Source organism: Fukomys damarensis, unplaced genomic scaffold, assembly GCF_012274545.1.
Source record: "Fukomys damarensis isolate Sample0158 unplaced genomic scaffold, DMR_v1.0_HiC HiC_scaffold_6, whole genome shotgun sequence".
Classification (NCBI taxonomy): Eukaryota; Metazoa; Chordata; class Mammalia; order Rodentia; family Bathyergidae; genus Fukomys; species Fukomys damarensis.
Window position 1 is genome coordinate 42,956,518 of NW_022900918.1, and position 20,180 is coordinate 42,976,697.

General features: G+C 55.4%; 1 protein-coding gene across 12 annotated transcripts in view; it reads left to right on the forward strand.

Annotated features, from left to right (window-relative positions):
- The window catches only part of Mcf2l (MCF.2 cell line derived transforming sequence like), a 74,908-nt gene extending 59,345 nt beyond the window's left edge, over nucleotides 1-15,563 (forward strand). For 7 of the 12 annotated variants that reach the window (XM_010619940.2, XM_010619939.3, XM_010619944.3 and 4 more), the window contains 17 exons: nucleotides 1,261-1,327; nucleotides 2,004-2,119; nucleotides 3,055-3,124; nucleotides 4,859-4,951; nucleotides 5,033-5,125; nucleotides 5,573-5,698; nucleotides 5,890-6,111; nucleotides 6,345-6,437; nucleotides 7,115-7,193; nucleotides 7,282-7,344; nucleotides 8,368-8,487; nucleotides 8,623-8,715; nucleotides 9,484-9,558; nucleotides 11,717-11,838; nucleotides 13,108-13,220; nucleotides 13,732-13,835; nucleotides 13,929-15,563. In XM_010619940.2, the coding sequence (XP_010618242.1) occupies nucleotides 1,261-1,327; nucleotides 2,004-2,119; nucleotides 3,055-3,124; nucleotides 4,859-4,951; nucleotides 5,033-5,125; nucleotides 5,573-5,698; nucleotides 5,890-6,111; nucleotides 6,345-6,437; nucleotides 7,115-7,193; nucleotides 7,282-7,344; nucleotides 8,368-8,487; nucleotides 8,623-8,715; nucleotides 9,484-9,558; nucleotides 11,717-11,838; nucleotides 13,108-13,220; nucleotides 13,732-13,835; nucleotides 13,929-14,011 (1,732 nt within the window). In that variant the 3' untranslated portion in view covers nucleotides 14,012-15,563. Of the gene's footprint in view, nucleotides 1-1,260; nucleotides 1,328-2,003; nucleotides 2,120-3,054; nucleotides 3,125-4,858; nucleotides 4,952-5,032; nucleotides 5,126-5,572; nucleotides 5,699-5,889; nucleotides 6,112-6,344; nucleotides 6,438-7,114; nucleotides 7,194-7,281; nucleotides 7,347-8,367; nucleotides 8,488-8,622; nucleotides 8,716-9,483; nucleotides 9,559-11,716; nucleotides 11,839-13,107; nucleotides 13,221-13,731; nucleotides 13,836-13,928 lie in introns of all 12 variants that reach the window. The other 5 variants (XM_033760981.1, XM_010619946.3, XM_010619950.3 and 2 more) reach the window with 3 other exon arrangements.
- The last annotated feature ends 4,617 nt before the right edge of the window (nucleotides 15,564-20,180 follow it).

The following is a 20,180-nucleotide window of genomic DNA, read 5'->3' on the forward strand; positions in this document are numbered from 1 at the left end:
GTCACCCAGGCCAAGCACTCAGATGCCCAGAGAGCAGCTCTGGGTCCAGTTTTGGGGAAAGGATGGGTGGAACTGGATGGAGCCACAGGGGGCACCACCTCCTGCCTCCCCTGGGGCGCTGCCTGGCACCATCACCCAGGAGCCATCATCAGTTGAGGCCGGGGAGCCACAGCTGAGTGTCACTTCTGGTCCACATGTGGCCGGTGTGCCACAGGGCAGGGCTGTTTCCGCTCGTACCTTGTCCTGCCCTCCCGGCCCCAGGAGCCCCGGGTCATTGCACTTGGGTGTTGTACGTGAAGAGTAGCTCTTGTCCTCACTCAGTCCCGCCTGGCCCAGGGCAGACTATCCTGTGTAGCAGGCACAGGTGCACAGGGAGAGAGGCCTCGGCACACAGGCGTGTGGGGCAGCAGTCAGAGCCGGGCTGTCCTCGCCAGCCAGCAGAAGGGAACTGGGACAGATGCATGTGTGGGACACCACGCCCTCCGTGTCTGCCCTGCACGCGGATCCAGCAGACACCTGGCCTGAGCCTTTGACTGTCGTCACTCTGAGGTTCAGGGGAAGATGATGTGTGCACAGCAGCCCTTGCCAGGGGTGCCCAGCAGGCATGGTGCTGTCCCTGTGGAGGCCCAAAGATGAGTGGACGTGTGCTTAGATGACCCGCACAGAGACGGGCTATTCCTGCGGGGTGCTGGCCCGGTGGGATGAGGAGGTGGACGCCAGAGAAGCCTCCAGCAGAGCACAGGCCAAGGTTCACAGGGCACAGCTCTTGGCCTGACTGGGCACCGGTACAGAGGGAACCCCGGCCGCCACACCAGACCCCTGCCCACGTGCAGGACCGGACCCCTAAGCCATGTGTGTCAGACAAATGGCGCTGAAGCCTTGAGCCAGGAGTCCTGGGCTCTGGTGACTAAGGATTATAGATGTGTGGTCCTCATCTGGGAAGGGTCTGAGTGGCCAGTGTGAAGCCTGCCTTCCCTGCCTCACAACTGCCAGATACAGGAGGGAGCTGGCAGGTGCTGAGGGGTGGAGAGACAGACTGCCTGACTGGGGAGGCTCGGGCAGAGCCTTCCTGGTGGGGCCATGGGCAGCATGGTCACTCACCAGTGCGGGAGGATAGGGAGGTGGCCCAGCTGGGGGCCTGAGGCTCATGGAGCAGCAAACCGGGACAGGGAATGCCAGGAAGGTCCTCTGCTCTGGACCCATCCCTGAGTCCCCGGTGCACCTGCTACCCACCTGGCTCTCACATCTCCACCTGCCCAGGCACGTGATGAATGAGCTGCTGGACACAGAACGGGCCTATGTGGAGGAGCTGCTCTGCGTCCTGGAGGTAAGGTGGCCGGGAACCAGGTACTATGGTGGTGCCCGTTGCCCCAGTGTGCAGTGTTAGACTGCTGCTCTGCATGTCTGTGTCCCGAGAGAGCGTGTAGACTTGGCACACCGGGAGACTCAGCTTCCCTCACAGGCTGGTGTGCGACACCCACCAGGGAGGCCTGTGGGAGGAGGCCACTGCCCACACACGGCAGACTCGTGGCTGCCCCAGGCACCGTGGCAGGGAGACCGGGTGGAGGAGCCAGTGCAGCTGTACAGGTGGAAAGTCCTGGGGCCAAGCTGCATGCCCTCCAGAAGGCCCTGCCACCTCCCAAGCCCTCCAGGCGACCAGCAGCCAATGGTTGCAGCCTGGGCTCGCTCCTGCACGTGTCCAGGCAAGACTCACACCCTACGGCTGCACAGAAGGTCAAAAGGGAGTCAGGTGTAGCCTCCACCCTCTCCCAGAAGGGCATGCATTTTGTGGCTCTGTCTTGGTGTCCTGGTGCCCTGCCAAATGGCCAGTCCAGAGTAAACAGGAGTGGGCCTGCTTGTAAGCACCAAGACAGGCGGGGCCTCCGGCCTCCAGCGTGCCAAGACCACTGTCCCGTGTGGCCGCTAGGTGGCCTCCCCATGGCCTGGCCCTCACCCCTCGTCCGTGGGTGGGAGCTACCGGCTGACCTCTCCCCGTCTGGCAGGGCTACGCCGCAGAGATGGACAACCCTCTGATGGCCCACCTCATCTCCACGGGCCTGCACAGCAAGAAGAGCGTGCTGTTTGGAAACATGGAGGAGATCTACCACTTCCACAACAGGTGGGGCCGCCCGCACTGCCACCCCGTCCTGCCCGGTGGGGTCAGACTCATCCAGGATGCAAAGTCAGAGCCACAGACGTGCCCATGTGACTCCTGGCCTTGCCAACAGTGCCCAGCTGGCCAAGTTCTAGACTCCAGCTCCGGGAATCAGGAGCAGGCGGCCCCTCTGTCCCTCTTTGTCCTCTAAGGGTGCACCTTTGGCATTTGGGCGCCCTGATGTCCACACTGCCAGGCCGGCTCTGTTCTCCAGCCAGACCACTCAGAAGGGACAGCAGGCCGGACGCTCCTTCCCTGTGTCCCTGCCGAGCACTAGGGCTATGTCCCCAGACCCAGTATGGCTGACCCATCCGGTGTGGGTTCTCAATTCTTCTGTGCTGTTTCTTTGCCGTCATACGATTTATGGTAGCTCAAGGGAGCAAGGACAGGGTTGCCCTGCCCCAGCGTGGTGGGAGGAGAGGTGGACAGCCCATGCCTGTGACCTGCATGTGTGCAGCCTGGGCCAATGCCCACCCACCTGGGAGCTGTTCCTATGCAGGACTCTCCTTAGCATCCTCTTGGCCATGCCCTGGCACCAACCCCACAGCTCTGAGTGCCGAGTGGCCCTTCCCAGGACAAACGGAAGTCAGAATGTAGAGGGCATTCCCAGCTGTCGACAGGAGGCCCCTGTACATGTGCTCTGTCCCCTCTGTCCTTGCCCTTCTCCCACCTCTGTGCCAACACCAAGGCAACTCCAACTCCTACACAAGCGCGAGACAGGGAAACAGCTGGGGTTGCTCTCATTGAGTGTGTGGGATCCCGGACAGGTATAGGGTGAAGGCTCCCCACTGGTCAGGCCGGCACTGTCGCCACAGCCTCTGGGACTGGCCGGAGTGGAGTACACGAGTTCCCTGGAAAATGGTGCGCTCAGATGACTCAGTGCAGACCCCTCCTTGTAGGATCTTCCTTCGGGAGCTGGAGAACTGCATTGACTGCCCGGAGCTGGTGGGGCGCTGCTTCCTGGAGCGGGTATGTTCCCCCTTGACAGCTGCCCTGCCCCAGCTTCCCCCAAGGTCCCTGAGCACCGAGACTTCAGATCCTCTGCCGCTGCCCTTCCGCCCAGCTGACCCACCACGTGCATGTGTCTCCCTTCCTCATGGCCAAGGAAAAAGAACAGGGCTTTTAAAAAGCGAATAGCTAGCTCCAAAAAGACAAAAACTAGAAAACAAGAGCTTTGGGAGGTAGAATGTTGGCGTCCGGGGTCTGGTTTTTCCTGACTTGGTTTCTGTCTTGGTCCTACCCTGACCATGCCTCCCAGCTTGCTGTATGATGCTGAGGAATTGGTGAAGCTCTCTGAGCCTCGTTTCTCCTCTGGGATGGTCGGCATCTGTGCGACGGACTCTCACACGGAAGGCTTGGGGAAAGCCTTGAGCAGGAAGGGCCCCGACATAGGCTGTCTTCCCACGGGCCCCCAGATCCTGCCATGTCAGCACCAGGAACCGTGTGCTTAGCATCCAGTAAAGGCTTTTCTTGTGAGCAGAAAAAGGAAGTGACTTCATGAAATAAAGAAGTCGAGGCTGCAGCCGGCGACGGGGAGAAGGAAGGAGCCGTGCTGTCCTGGCTCTCACAGCTGCCCTGCATCTATCCTAGCCCAGTCTGAGGATGGGCAGCGCTGTTCTGTGGTCAGGGTGCTGACCAGCAGCAGAGTCTCTGGGTTGAGGGCAAGTGGCTGGCCCCACACTGTCAGGAGCTGCTAGGCTGGGGCTACCCCTTGCGGCGGCGGGGGCACTGTGTCAGCCTGGAGGCTCTGTGGAGTAGGAAGTCTACTGATGGAGCTGGTTCTTAATAATGACAGTGATATTGTGGCTGCAGCAGCCCTGGGAAGTGAGCATTTGAAGCTAATGTGAAGCGGGACTGAGCTGTGATAAATGAAGGAGTCTGAGGGGTAGAGGAAGCCTGGGGTAGGAAAGAGGCCAACACGGTAGATGAGGGGAGGCCAACATGGCGGGTGGGGTGCAGCAGCCCTACCACGAGTCTTCAGTGCCGCACACTCACTGGCTATGTGGGCTGCCGACTTCAGCGGTCCTGTCGCCCATGAAACATGGTCATAGTCACAGGCGGCTTCCAGCACAAGGCCACCCAGCCCCAGTGCTCCACTTCCACAGTGGCCTGGAAGCTCCACTTTGGGCTCAGGGCTGAGGAAGTAGCTGGCTAGGGACAGTGTCAGGCTGACGGCCTAAGAAGGGCCGGGGCCAGGGGTGTCTGTGGCTCTGTGAGGCCTGCACCTGCCCTGGAGCTATCTGTACCCTAAAACCAGCTGTGTCCCAAAGTACCCACCTGTACCCCAGACCACCTGCTCCCCCAAACCATCTGCACCTTAGAGCCGTCTGTACCCCAGAGTCCTATGTAATCAAGAGCTGTCTGTACCCTAAAACCTCTGTGCCCTAAAGCCATCTGCACCCCAAAGTTATCCGAGTCCCTAGAGGTGTGCAAGGCAACTGCACCTCACACCAGTTCTGGTTTGTGTTTTACAATTTGCAAAACTGCCTGAGAGACCCTAGAGTTTTATTTAAGTAATGATCAATTAACACTGTAAACCGCCTTTGAAAGAAACGACGCAGCAGCAGCCTGGCAGGCCCTGGGGTGGTCATAGGGCCCAGGCTCCCTTCCTTACTAGACAGCAGGGCCCGCAGCCATGAGGTCAGGAGAGACGCTTGGGCAAGCAGTGTGTGTGACACATGTCTGTCCCTGCCTGCCCTGCAGATGGAGGACTTCCAGATCTACGAGAAGTACTGCCAGAACAAGCCACGCTCCGAGAGCCTATGGAGACAGTGCTCCGACAGCCCCTTCTTCCAGGTACCCTGGGCCCTTCCCCCACGCCACCTCCTTACTGGGGGACCTTGACAGCGTGGCTAATCTGAGGCCCTGTGCTCGCAGGAATGCCAGCGGAAGCTGGACCACAAGCTGAGCCTGGACTCCTACCTGCTGAAGCCCGTACAGAGGATCACCAAGTACCAGCTGCTGCTCAAGGTGGGCCCCCGCGCTGTGGCCCTACTGTGCATCGTCCTGGTGAGGGTGCAGGACACAGCTGAGCATCCTCCCTTGGGCTCCTGCTCATATAAAGCAGTGTCCCTGTCTGCAGGCTGTGCCCTGTGTCCTGAGGCCCCCAGCCCCTCAGGAGGGGTGGGAAGGTGTAAGCTGGGAGACCCCATCTGCGTGTTTGCCCAGAGACACAGGAAGCAGCTTGCAGCTCGTGTCCCCGGTGGGAAGAGGCAGGAGGAACTGGGCCTGCACCTGCCAGACGAGCTGCTCTTGGCCCTGTCCATTGGCCAGCTGCAGTAGTGAGCAAGCAGTGGAGCCACACAGTGTGTCCTGGGGGTCCAACTGTAGGCCCAGGCCTGCCGGGAACATCGGCGCTCCCGAACAGTGGGGACGCATCCGTGTGTGACATGTGCTCAATCCCCTGCTCACCTGCAGGAAATGCTGAAGTACAGCCGGAACTGCGAGGGGGCTGAGGACCTGCAGGAGGCGCTCAGCTCCATCCTGGGCATCCTCAAGGCCGTGAACGACTCCATGCACCTCATCGCCATCACTGGCTATGATGTAAGGGCCGGTGGGGTGGGGACGCCTGTCCCATCTCATCCTGATGGGGTCCGTGAGTGGTCCCAGGCGCCTCCCATCCACTTCTCCACCCCCCACACTCAATGTGGGAACCTGTGAGGACCAGGCTCTGCACCAGGGTGTGTGGCCCCACACGTCCCGCCCCTCCACTAACACATGTGCCCACGTTTCAGGGCAACCTGGGCGACCTTGGCAAGCTGCTGATGCAGGGTTCGTTCAGTGTGTGGACGGACCACAAGAAGGGCCACACCAAGGTGAAGGAGCTGGCACGCTTCAAACCCATGCAGCGGCACCTTTTCCTGCATGAGAAGGCCGTGCTCTTCTGCAAGAAGAGGGAGGAGAATGGGGAAGGATACGAGAAGGCGCCATCCTACAGCTACAAGCAGTCCCTGAACGTGAGTGGGCAGCCGGCGTGTGTGGAAGACGCCAGGCAGGTGGCCCAGGGCTGTTCCTGCTAGTGAGGGCTGGGACTGGGCCACCCTGGGGCGCTGGGCAGGAGGCCGGCTGCCTCCACTCTAGAAGCACTCCGCACGGCCTTCCCTTTGCGCCCCGTGTCTTCTACAAATGGGTGGAGGCTTCCGTGAATACGTGCGTGGTGACATCCATCTCCCGGCCCTGTGCTTGCCAGATGACCGCCGTGGGCATCACAGAGAATGTGAAGGGTGACGCCAAGAAGTTTGAGATCTGGTACAACTCGAGGGAGGAGGTGTACATCATCCAGGTAGGACCATCACCCATCCGCAGGCAGGTGGCAGGGAGCCCTCGGGCCTGTCACAGGACCTGGGATCCACGCCTCATACTGAGGCTCCATGGGAGCTGTGCAGACTGTGGTCCCTGTGTGGGCTATGGGGCAGCGTTCTTTCTTTGAGCCCCAGCCAAGTGCGGATGGAGCTGTATATAGGTGGCCACCCCGTCACCTTCAGATTCTAAAGCACGGGAAGACTTGGTCCCAGCCAGGTCCCTTCCTGCTGTCACCTGGGCTGCCAGGCCCCACAGAGTGACCACAAGAATAGGGCCCTACTCTAGCACTAGAGGATCCACATCATCAGAGGCCGGTGGCCTGGCAGGATCCTCAGTGGGGCCACAGGCCTCTGGCTGTCCCACTGACTACAGCCCCTGGCCCAGTGCCCACCTGGCCACTTAGGGTCCAGCTCATCTGCAGACGTCAGGCTCACCTTGTCCTTGACACCTAAAACAGTGTCAAAGCACGGCTGCTCTGGAGACCCTTGCTCCAGCTGGCGTTACACTGTGGGGTCTTCCAGAGTAGCTGGTGTCCCCGACCATGCGTGGGCCTTCCACCCTCCTGCTCTCTTGGGAGTACACTGTCAGGAGTGGGGCTGTCCCTGGATATACCTGTGGGCCCTACCTGCCGACCCCTGGCATTTCTTTTGGACACAGGCGCCAACCCCCGAAATCAAAGCAGCATGGGTGAGTGAGATCCGAAAGGTGCTGACCAGCCAGCTGCAGGCCTGCCGGGGTGAGTGCAGGTGCCCCCTCCAGAGACCATGGGCCAAGAGGGTGTGGGTGCCAGGTCACGCGGTAAGTGGCCCGCTCCTCCCTTGCAGAGGCCAGCCAGCACAGGGCCTTGGAGCATTCGCACAGCCTGCCTCTGCCTACACCAGCCAGCACCGTGAGACAGGGGCCCTGCCATGTGTGGGGCTTCTGCTCACACCAGCCAGCACCAGGTGAGCCAGGCCCTGCCATGTGTGGGGCTTCTGCACACGCGTGGGGTCTCTGCCATCATGGAGCTGCTAGAGGTGGCTGAGCTCTCCCCAGGGCCCCTGCGTGTCAATGGGGGGGAACCACAAGTCCCAAGTGCCACGCCCAAGGTGTCATGCTGGACCCATTCCTGCCAGCTGCGGAGTGGGAAGAATCACAGGCAGGACAGGCAGGGGGACCTGTCGGACAGGCAGGCACCAGCTCCGGGTGTGCTGGGTTGTGAGACCCACAGTCAGCAGCCAGCGCCTGTGGGCGTAGTCCAGGGCCTGCTCCGTCTTCTCCCCTTCATTACTTTGTTCCTTTGCTTTTTATTTATTTATTTATTTATTTGCTGTGATTTCCTATTTCTTAGATAAGTTGTCTGTATTTTTTAATTTAGATCTTTGTGTTCATTTGCACATCAGCAATGCATAATATTTTCGTTCCTCGTGGGGAGCTGGTGCATGGATGTCACACAGCCCCACGCTTTTTCATTCCTTTCCCCTCCCCTCCATCACTTGGTTCTCTTCCTATTTGTAAAAGATCTGTCTTCTTGTTTCCTGGTGTCTTTTGTTTTGTTCTTTGTATTTGGGTTTCTCATAAAAGAGAAGCCGTGTGATATTTAAGTGTGTGTGTCTGATTTATTTCACCTACCATTGTGTCTCGAGGTGCATCCATTTTTCTGCACACAGCTTAAGTCTGCCCTTCCTTATGGCGCATGGTGTGTTAATACCACGTCTCTCTGCGTTCATCACTCATGGAGTGGGGTGGGCCTGAGCGCTAAGCCAAGCAGCAGTTGCCCCAGAGCCGCTCCCTCCGCTTGGCTCCTCTGCCGTGGTGGTCTCTGTGCTGGGGAGAGCAGGGCTGCTTCTGGGGTCGGCCTGCAGCCCCAGATGTCCCTGTGAAAAGCCAACCAGCCATGTGCTGTTTGCTTCCTGTTGCACCTGATGTTGCCAGTCCCTCAAGAGGAAATATGAGAAACACCAAAAAGCTGGAGGAGAGGAAGACAGACTCCCTGAGCCTGGAAGGATATGTGAGCGCCACCCTGTCCAAGCCCGCCGAGAAAGGCAAAGGTGGGTGCATGGCTGTGGCCTCGGGCCAAGAGCTGAGTCCAGTCGCCTCCAGATGCCACACCCCTTGCGCGCTGCCCTCACCGCTGTCCCTACACCTGGCCAGGGCCCGACAGGCTCTGTCTCTCTCCCTCCTAGATGACGCAGTCTCTAGCTCTGCCTCTGAGAGCTCTGCGCTGTCCAGAAAGCGCTTCACCCTGCAGGGCTTTGCCAGCCTCAAAGGGCAGAAAGGTAATGCACAGCGCGAGGCCGTGTCGCTGTCCCCACGCGCAGCCTGCTCCGCACAGTGCGTGGCCATCCACACTGCCACTGTCCCTCATCTGGCCTGGCCCCAAGGCCCCTGTCCACATCTTCTTGCTGACCACTGTCACAAGACCCTGCCGTCATCCTGTAGGGCCGGCTTGGAAGCACGACGGCCACCGTGGGCACAGGGCCTGCTCAAACCACAGTGGTCACTTTGCTGTCGCCTGCTCCCCGCCCTCACCTTCCTGCCTCCTCCCTTTCTTGCTGAGCACTCACATTCTGCTAGGCATTTGCTGGTGAGCAGCCGGCAGAGGCAGCCTTCAGCTGAGATGGGACCCGCCCTCACCTGGGTACTCCTGGTGGCCCAGCCCTGGAGCCAGCCCTGGAGTGCAGGTCCTCCAGATTCCTCCCCACACGCATGGCCAGGGTGACCTGGGCCTCTTCCATGACGGACACTGGCCCAGAGAACCAGGGATTTTCTTCTCCCGGTTTTTAAATTACTTTTCATTTGGCCTCAATCCCAAAAGAAACAAGCTCCAGGTGCTCTCTGTGCCCTTGTTAACGCAGAGCCGGGAGCGTTCAGAGGCCGCCCATCGAGGATGGCCCACGACCGGCCCTGCCATCCTCTCGCCACTGCCAGCTCACGCTTTCCCATCCTGTGACCCCACCGCATCTCACTGCCACCCCCTCTGCTGCTCCTTCATCCTCTCCTCTTCTCTCTCCTCTGTGATGTTTCTGCCTTTCCTCCTCCTGCAGCTTCTCCTACCAGTCCTGACAAAAAAGCTAAGCGGCATGAAGTAAAGAGCGACCCGACTCCCTTTGGTTTGCGAGGTAGCGTGGCTCAGCCTCCGGTGCCAGCTGGGAGGGTCACCTAGGCAGGACTTGCACAGGTCCCGAGCCAGGAGCAGGGCCCAGGGATCCCATTGTGAGCTGGGGGACAGAGGTGGGGGACTTGTGCTACTGCTGTCACCAGTGGCCCTTGTGGCTACGGTGCTGTTCACAGGCCCCACGCAGCAGCAGCACCATCCTGCATTGCAGCACACAAGCCATGGGACCGGGCCGTCCTCCCTGCATGGGGAGTCCTGATGGGCTTCCAGCTCCCCAGGTTCCAAGCCTCGTGGGCTGAGGAGCCGGAACCGGGGTGGGTTGCATAGTACAGACACATGCGCTATAGATCTTACACACGTCCCGGGCCACAAGCAGACTGCAGCCCAGCCTGGCCCCAGAGGCCACCACACCACCAGCTCCAAGTCTCTATGCCTCAGAGCCCGATCTCCCACCCCCAGGCACACGGACCCGTGTTTCCAGCTTGCACTGCCCCAACCAGGTGCTGTGTGGGGTTGTTTCCTCTGTCCCTAAGCACTTTCTCCCTGAGCCCTGAGCCATCCCCACACTCGGCCCTGAGGGGCTGTGGGACACACCTGGCCCAGAAGGGGTGGCCTAGAGACTGGCTGGGGGCCACACACTACCCCTGCCTTGTCCCTGTGGGCAGTTTACTCTTGGCATGCGCCTGCTGCCTCCTGTGAGTGGAGAGGGTGCCTCAAAAGGCTACAGGGACAGTGGCAGATGATGTGTCCCCTCCCCACCCTATGTCAGCTCGCAGGAGCCCATGTCCCAGATGCCTCCAGAGAGTCCACCAGCCCCCGTTTGTTCTGCTGCAGGGACCATTCAGGGACTGTTTCCCAGGAAATGGGGGTGGCCAGATTCGCAGGTGGTCTTGGGGCCAATGGGCTCCCAGTGTCCCAGGCAGAGCGCAGACCCTGTCCCACTGCAACCTTTGTATGCTCAGTCTCAGCTGTGGCCCCACTGTCCACTGCTCAGGTCCAGAGCAGGCACTGTGCAGGCTCTTAACAGTCATGCTGTGGCTGGGGCAGTGCCACATCGGTCTTCCTCCTCTTGTCCTGTGCTCCTGAAACCCACTCTTCTGTGCGGCCCTGCGGGCTGTGTCGTGGCAGGATGGCTGGCAGGGCCTGAACAGGCTCCCATGCTGACCCTTACTCTGTCAGCAGCCAGGCACGCAGACAGTCCTTGTAGCTGCAACCCGGGCGACCTGACAGGCAGGACCCAGCATGCAGCTCTCCCCAGCTGCACAGGGCACCAGGGAGGCAGAGCCCCGAGGGGCCTCAGCTGTGCCAGAACCAGTGTGGGGCAGCACCCTGTCCTAGGGGACAAGGGACACCTCCCAGGGCCCTTTGCAGAGGTCTCTCAGCCTCTATAGCCGACTTTTGCGGGCTCAGTGCCCTCTCTCATCTCACTGACTGCACGATGGGACTGTGGCGCTGGGGAGCTGGGTCCCCTGCTCCCTGCGGGGTCTTGTTGACATGTGTTCAGAGCTGTGTGGTAACCACACTCAAGACCCCAGGAGGGTGGCCCTCATGGCTGCAGCATCTCCACAATCTCCCATGATGGGGCCCTGTGGTTTCCTGACCTTTGCTGCTACCCTTGGGGACACGTGACAGGCACGGATATAGGTCCCTTGGGCCGACCTAGTAGTCAGGGGCTTGGCTTCACTTGTGGTTGTGCGTCTACCTGGGCTGCCTGCCAGGCTTGTAGGCCGGGACTCACTGGCTGATGTTGCTAGAAACTAAAGTGCCAACGTCACAGCGCTGTTGTAAAGCATCTTCCCTTTGCTGCGTGTGCTGCAGGGCACAGACCAGATGGGAGTGTCATGGGGACAGCAGCCTGACCTGAGGAGGGCCCAGCTCTCCAGGGGGGCTGTGGGGTCCCACTGTCCCCAGGTGTGTGGCCGAGGTGGAAGCAGAGGCTCTGAGCCCCTGTCTCCCCAGGACCGGGCCAGTCAGAGCAGAACTGCGCGCTGAACATCTTGGGACAGTGCAGAGGATACTGGGGGGGCGGGCTTTGGATGGGTGGCCTGAGGACCAGGGCTGTCACCTGCAGCTTAGGCTGGGTCTGGGGCCTGGGGAACTCGGCCCTCCCTGCTCACCCCCTGTCACTCTGTGGCTCTCACTGGCACCCGTCCTTCGGCCAGGCTGGAGCAAAGCATCCCACTCCCTGGAGGCCCCCGAGGACGACGGTGGCTGGTCCAGCGCAGAGGAGCCCATCAACTCATCTGATGCTGAGGAAGACGGCGGAGTGGGCCCCAAACAGCTGGTAATGGCTCACTGGACAGTGAGGAGTGCTCCTGACCCAGGAGACGGCTGCTCTGGAAGGTCCCCGTGGCCTGGGTCTTGGTGCGGCTGCAGTTGCTCCTGGCACAGATGGGTGGTGCTCCTTGGGTGGGTGTTCGTGTTGGAGCCTAGACAGGTGCCCCCTGGGCCCAGCCCACACCCTGCCACCCTCCGCCCACAGGAAGTGCTCACCCAGTCTTGCTAACGTCGACTGCACATCTCCACCATTTCTTAGGGACTGCAAGGCCTTAATCGCAGCTCTGTGTAACCCACAGTGCACTTTACGTGATAGATGAGGTCTCCATTTACCAGTGGAGCGGTTGAAAAACCTTTGCATATGTGATCCATAGAGTTAGGGCTACACTGGCAAGCAGTTCCCGCCCACTGTGGGAGCTGATGTGAGCACCAGGCTCCCACGGCCAGCAGAGCGTGGCCAGACCTTGAGAAGGCAGGCGAGGTGGCCCGGACACAGCCTGGCACAGTTTGGCAAGAGAGAAATGGAGGCCAGGAGACGGGAAGCGGGAGGGAGAGGGATCCTGGCTGCAGTGGTGTCGGGAGCAGGCGGGCCGGGCAGGGAGCCGGTGTGGGTCATCCACCTGTAGCTGTGCGTTCACAGCTGCGCAGGAGGCTGGGGTGTGCATGTCCTCAGCGGCAGAACTCTGTCCCCATGCCAGGCTCTGCTCCGGCACTGGCCATAGAGCAGGACAGAATAGACAGAGCCGCCTCTCTCATGAAGAGGCACAAGGAAGTGATAAATCATATAACATGCTCGGTCAGGATGGCCAGCCGCCAGCCACCACACATAGCCAGGGAGAGGAAGCTGTGGAAGGGGCACAGCAGCATCTCAGATGTGTGGCCAAGGAAGGTCTCAGAAAGCACAGCCACTAAACCAGACCTGCAGTTTGTGGGAGGCGGGATACGGGTAAAGGTCCTGGTGTACGGCTGTGTTTGGAGACCAGAGAGAGCTCGGTGTTGCTGGACCATGAGGATGCGGTAGTGCTGAGGTTTTGTTGCCATCTATAGTTTCTTTAGTAGCACAGTCATGGTATCCTAGATGGAGGCCTTTCCAGTGTAAGCCAGTATCTCACCGTGTCTCCACATGTAGCTATTGTGGCCCTCACTGACAGTCACACAGCATACTGGCCGGTGCAACATGTGGCTGGAACCAGTATGTGTGGATTGCCTGGGTGCTGAGGGGCACCGTGCTGACCAGCTGGCCCTACTTTTATCCTCTGCCCATCTCCCTGCCTAGGTCCCTGGTAAATACACTGTCGTGATGGACGATGACAAGGGGGAGCCCAACACCCTCAATATGAGGAGCGGAGACGTGGTGGAAGTGGTAGAGGAGGGCACTGAGGGGCTCTGGTAAGACACCACACGGGGCCCAGCACACGCCTCAGACATGCTCACATACTCGTGTCTCAGACACATAACATACATCTCAGACATGTCCACATATACCTCACATACACCTCACGTACGCCTCGGACACGCCTCACATACTCCTCACATACACTTCACATACACCTCACACACACCTCACATACACCTCGGACATTCACATACACTTCACATACACCTCACATACACCTCTGACACGCCTCACATACACCTCTGACACGCCTCACGTACACCTCACGTACGCCTCTGACACGCCTCACATACACCTCACGTATACCTCTGACACACCTCACGTACACCTCAGACACATCACAGACAAACCTCACCTACATCTCACTCACCACAAGCTCATATCTGAGGCATGTGTCACACTTACCTCTCAAGCCCCACATGTACCCACAGTCTCTCCCATACAGTCATACCTGGCACCCACCCGTGCACTCTGCTGATTGCAGCCCCTGACCCCTCCTCGCAGGTATGTGCGGGACCTGACCAGCAGCAAGGAGGGCTGGGTGCCAGCCAGCAGCCTGTGCGTGCTCCTGGGCAAGTCCAGCTCGGCCCAGTGTCTGAACAGCTCAGGTAAGACCTGCGGTGCATGCTGATCCTGCCTGTGCCCTCGGCCACTGAAGTCGAAGAGCCAGGCCGCAGCTCTGTCTCTGCCTGCTTCCGCAGAGTCGAGCCCAGGGTCGGCCGTGCTGAGCAACTCCTCAAGCTGCAGTGAGGGCTGCCCCGTGACCTTCGACCTCCATGCATAGTGGCCAGGCCTGGCAGGACACCAGGGCCCGCAGGCCAGCATGCGATCTCTGCGTTTTCTTTTGCTTGGGCTTGCTTAGTTTGGGGAGAGGCGGTGCTGCAGGATCCAGCAAAGGAGGCCCCATCCGTGCGTGGCCATGGCAGGATGCATGGCCCTCAGCGCCCGACCCAGCCAGCCACGGCATCTGCAGAGAATCCTCCTGCTCAGAGGGGCCTCGCCGAGCAGCCACCCTGCACCCAGCCTGTCACTACCAACAGCCTGTGGAGGTGGCTTGGGACTCTCGTCTTTTATAAGTTTTTTATTTCCTTTAAACAGGGATTAATCCCATGGCCATTTTTGGTGGTACTTTGGCTTCAGATCTTTACCAGGAATCACTGTGTTTACATGAAATGACAATTTGATACTGTATTTGATATAAAACTATTTTTTTGTTACTGGGGCTTCCATCGAAGCACATTGTTTTTACCACTAAATGGTGTGGGGGACTCTTTCTGCACTCCCTGAGGTGCTCCTGCTGCAGGTGACAGGGACACGGCACCTGGTAAAGTCAGTGGCAGCTCCATACCCAAAGGCAGCGAAAGACCAAGGAGGTCCATCCACCTGCATATGTTTCATGTTCACAGGAAAATTTAAGCTATAATTTAAAATATTGACCTTCTTTTCTACAAAAAAAGGGGGAATTATCAGTTTTTTAAGAGCTTCGCTGAATCAGGATATTTTTACTGTTTTTAAAGAAAAATGTAAAGTTGTAATTTCTGCAGGGTCTCTGTGGCTCGACGGTCAGCTGCACTTGGGACTTGGTCGCTCCCTGCTTCCCTACCTGTCCCTCCCCTAGGCAGGCAGGACCTCCGCACCCCTCCCCAGCGCCACCTGCTGCCTCCTTGCAGGAAGTCGCCCCCAGGTGCTGAGTCAGAGTCGCCAGGGCAGATCTGGACGTGGGGAGGGTCCGCTTTATCCAAGTCACGGCAGAACTAGGATGAAAGCCCTTCTATTCTTCTTTTCTGTGTGTCTCAGAAACCGATCTCTTGTTCTGAATCACTTCCTGTGCCCAGCAGGGCAGATATTTTTGTACGTGTGTATATATGTTCACGTGTGTACATTTGATTTGATGTAAAGGATGTATTTATGTCTCAAGCTGCTGAACAGTGTCACTTTACAGTCCTCTCCCTGCCCCCTCTCCCGGCTGGCACTGCCCCACCGTGGTCGAGGCCACGCACTCTCCCCTCCCGCTGGTGCAGGGCCATCTCTGGGCAGACCTCCAGAGAATGGTAACCCAACAGAAGACGCATGGACACTCGGGGGCTTTTCTTCTGGTTACACAGGTTTGCAAGGCACCGCGGGATGCAGCTGGCCTGATCTGTGTTCAGGCAGAGCTCCTTCTGTCCCAACAGGAGCCTGCCCTTCCTGTGGTCTCCTTCTCATAACGGCACTTTAAAATGTCACATTTAATTCACTGTTACTTTTCTTTTTTTACTGCTGATGTAAATGAAATTTTAAAATCAAGGTCTGTACTGTGTGGATGAAGTTTGAATAAATGTCAGCACCTCCTGCTATCTGTCTGTCTGACGGGAGCTCCCAGCACTGTGCTCCCTTGAAACAGTCTCCAACCTGGTATGGCAAGTAAAGATGCTCCCCGATTGACAACCCAGTTTCCTTCCTGCAGCTATGTCATTAGGTGAATTGGATGCTAAATGAGGAGGTGTATAGAGTATGTGCACTTCACTATTCAGAACAAAGAAATGCTCAAAGAAACTCCAATGTGATGACTTTGGTTTTGTTTGCAGAGCTCTTACATGCAGTGCTGTAATATGAAACGGAACATAAACCTACAGTACTGTACGGTACAGGACCATCAGCCAAAATGACAGTAGTATATAAACAAGGTGAGCAAAAAAGACATTGAGGCTCTGTAAACAAGATGTACAGAACTGTACAAGAAAAGACAGGTCCTAAGTCCAAGCAGCACTTATACATCTGAAACATGCACCTCGGTGGTAAATTCGGTCATTAAACAGATAGTGAGGAATATCTATACAAGCTGAAACAGGACAGAGACTGGCGAGGCGGCCTGGGCGAGGCACAGCCACCGAGCATCGCACTGCTTTGATTTTATCAGATGGTGGGACAAGGTGACACATAGCAGACATACAAAGACTGCCAGAGAAGAGTAGGAGACCCATTGCAGAACAACGAGGCACTTGACAACTTCTGACCAGAAAGGTGGAGAATGAAGGAAGCTTGATTTTTGGTTTTTTGCTTTTGATTTCTTGAGACAAAGTCTCCCTATGTAGTTCAGACTTGCCTTCAACTCACTATGTAGCCCAGGCCAACCTCAAACTTACAGTGATTCTCCTGCCTCAGCCTCCCAAGTGCTGGCATTACAGGCATGTGCCACTGGCCCAAGCTTGAAGGAAGATTTTTTTATCTTGGAGATAACAGGATGGAGGGAAGAGAAAACCACACATGTAATGAAGTGGTTTGGTAAGCTGACCTACTGGACCAGTACCAGGAGGGATCACAAACACCTGCCAAGGGAGACCCTGAAACAAAGCTAAGCAAAGCATGAAAATGAAAGGAAGCAAAAAGTCAAAACAAACACCAACCAAAGCAAACGCCTAGAAATACTGGTAACACATGAAATGGAATTCAGGGCAGTAAGAGGGTAAGAACTGCCTGCATGGCGATCACAAACTGGTATACAACCAATAATAATGCTCAGAAAATAGAAAGCAAGCTTCAGAAGTTAGGGCAAGATGTTTTCATCTCCCTACCTGTTTGTCCTACAAATAGAAAACAATGTACTGTTTTCAGCACACTTGGGACATACACACAGTGTTTACGGAATGATGGAAAACATGTTCAGGAATCTAAAGGCCTGTTTTTGAGTCCTGGGTGAGGGCAGCAGGGTTAATACTGTAAGCACGTGCGGTCTGCATCTACCACATGGCTGGGACCCATGTTTGCAACTGATTTTCTCTGATTTTTGTATGATCACATTAATGAGTTATTCCCTGAAGGAAGCTAAAGATGAAGATCAATGAAACTCAAAGAAAGTATAAAGAAGGAATAGATACAATTGAAAGTAAAAACCAAATCAGTCAAAAACAAAATGTTCCTTGAAAAATCTGGCAAAATTGGCCAACTTTCAGAAAACTGAGAAACTTCACAACATATAAACGTTTTAAATGAAATAAATAAATAAAATAGGAAATAACTTTTTTTGAGACAGGGTCTCACTGTATAGTTCAAGCTGGCCTCAAAATCACTATGTAGCCCTGGCTAGCCTTGAACTCACAGCGACCCTCCTGATCCAGCCTCCTGAGTGCTGGGGTCACAGGTGTGCACCACTACACTTGGGAGAAATAACTTTTTAAATGGTCAAGTTGCCAAAATTGATCTAGAAGAGAGAAAGTACTTGGGTCAATAAATGAATAACAAAGAAATTAAATCACAGTAACAAAAATTATACCAAATATGCCAGAGGACTTTTTAGGAACATAAAGATATTAACACCAACTAACTCAAAAAATATACAATGGGAAAGCAACTCAACAAACTAATACAGAAAGTGTTGTAGTCACTTTCTTGTCATAGACACAGTACCGAAACCCATGACCTAAAGGAAGATTCATTTGGTCTCACAGTTTCAATCAATGATCAGCTGGTTCCTAAGCAGAAACAGCATGTGGAAAAGAGGCCCAGCATTAGAAAGCTGCTTGCATCAAGATGGTTAGGAAGCAGAGAGAGGAGGGAGGATCCAGGGAGGTAGGTACACCCTCTAGGTCACACCCTCAACGATCACCTCTCAACTAGACCCCACCGGCTAACAGAAAGTCATCTGTAAGCCCTCATGATTCCATCACGTTCCAAAATCCCCCACCTATGAGTACATGAGGCCTTCGGGGGACACCTAGACCCAAACCAACATTTGATCCATGGCCCCCAAAAGACTTATGCACATCTCTTTATGCAAAATACAATTAACCCATCTCTAAGAATCATCAAAGTCTTAGCAGTTTTAGAGGTGCTGAAAAGTCCAAGTCCAAAGTCTCCTATGAGACTCAAGGCAAACTCCTAGGTGTGAGCCCTTGTAAAAATAAAGAAGAAAGTTAAATATTGCTTACATACAATGGAACAAAATAAATATTCTCATTCCAGAGAGGAGGAATAGAGGAATGGAAACCAATGGGAGAAGAGCAAAACAAACAAACAAACAAACAAAAAAACAGAAGATCAAACATTAAATCATGTAACTACTGTCCAGCACCTTGGACAAACATGAGCACCAAAGGCCTTGGATGGCCTCATTCCTCTTATACTGCAGGTTGTAGCACTCATGGCTCTCTCGTCAGGTGGCTTTGCTCACTAGCTATGGCCCTCCTCCGCCAACATCCCAGAAGATGGCATCTCCAACTTCCTGGGGTCTCCACTGCACTTCTAGCTTCACACTCAAAGCTTTATGCACTGCTCTGTCAGGAACACACTGCCTGGACTGCAGGCCTGCTCCTGAAATCTGGGTGGAAGCCTGTCTCACCCTAAAATTCATGCATTCTGCATGCCTATGAAGCCAGCACCACATGAATGACACTAAGGTCTGCAAACAGCTCAAGCAGTAGTGGGTCCCCTTGTGTCATGGCTGCAGAGGCCTCTGAGTTCTTGTATGGCTGAGTACTATGAATCAAATCTGGGGAACTAATTCACTAGGTAGTCCATTTTGAGTAGGGTGCTCTGGGGATTCCTTCTCAAAGCACAGTCTTTCACTTTTGCACCCTTGGAGCCTGGGAAGGGTAACGTTTTGCTGGTTTCTCATATGTGCTTAAGGCATCTTTTTTATTGTCTTGATCTAAAGTACTTGGCTTCTTTTCAATGCTAATTGTTTCAGCAGTCAAGCTATCCCGGGCCAAAACTTTGTAAATCCCAACATTACAGGTACTTCTTTTCTAGCCACCACCAAATTCTTTCAAATTGCTTTGCTCTGCTATTTGGCCCTGCTTTTCACGGTAGATATAGCTATAAGCTGCCAGCAGTACCCATGCCACAGACCCAACACTGGACTGTTTTGAAATTTTTTCAGCCACATTAATTAGTCTTCCACCCTTAATTCCAATCTGTTGCAGTCTCAGGACATCAGCAAAATGTAGAAAATTTTTCTGCCAGAGCAAAATACACATGGTCTAGAGTCTGGCAATGTACTCCTGTTCCCAACTGAAACTTCCTGATCTTGGTCTTTACCATCTGCATTTCTATCCACATTCTGGTCTTCCAAGCTCCAACAAGAATCTGTCAGACTCAGCTTTACAGTATGCTAGGGCTTCTCTAGTTCCTATCTCCACATGTGAACTTTTCCAATTTCAGTAGAACTTTGTGTGTGTGTGTGTGTGTCTGGAATCAAACTCAGAGCCTTGTGCTTGCCGGTAGGCATGATACCACTGAGCGAAATCCCTGGCCTTCAAACTTCTACAACAAACCAGTTCCAAAGGTTTCTGAACAACGTGGTCGGGTAGCATCACAGAAACAACCCCGCTTCTCTGGCACAGAAATCTGTCTTTCTCATTGTAGTCACTTTCTCATTGCTAAGACAACACCAACACCCGTAACTGAAAGGAAGAGAGGCTTGTTTTGGCCCACAGTTTCCATCCATGGTTGGTTGACTCCCAGGCAGAAACAGCATGGCAGAGGGGCATAGCATTGGAAAGCTGCTTACATTATGGTAGCCAGAAAGGCGACAGAGAAGCAGGGAGGAGCTGGGGTGGGAGATACACCCTCTAAGCCACGCCTCCACTGACCCACCACTTCCAGCAAGGCCCTGCCTCCAGACAGCAGGTCAGCTATCAGTCACCGTGATTCAGTCACCTTCCGAAAGCCCCTCCTAGGAGCTCATGAGGCTTTTGGGGGACATTTAGCTTTAAACCATAACATCAAGTTTAACCTTGGTATCCAAAGCTGACAAAAATTACAAAAGAGAAAAATAATAAATTGATGAAGATAAATGCAAAAAATTCCAAAACCGCAACTGAATGTTATAAGTAAAACTAATATGGGCTAGGGGTGCAGCTCCTTGGTAGAGCCCTTGTCTAGTATGTGTGAGGCCCTGGGTTTAATCTCCAGCACCACCAAAAAAAAAAAAAAAAAAAAAAAAAAGAAAAAAAAGTTAATCCATTGTCCCGGCA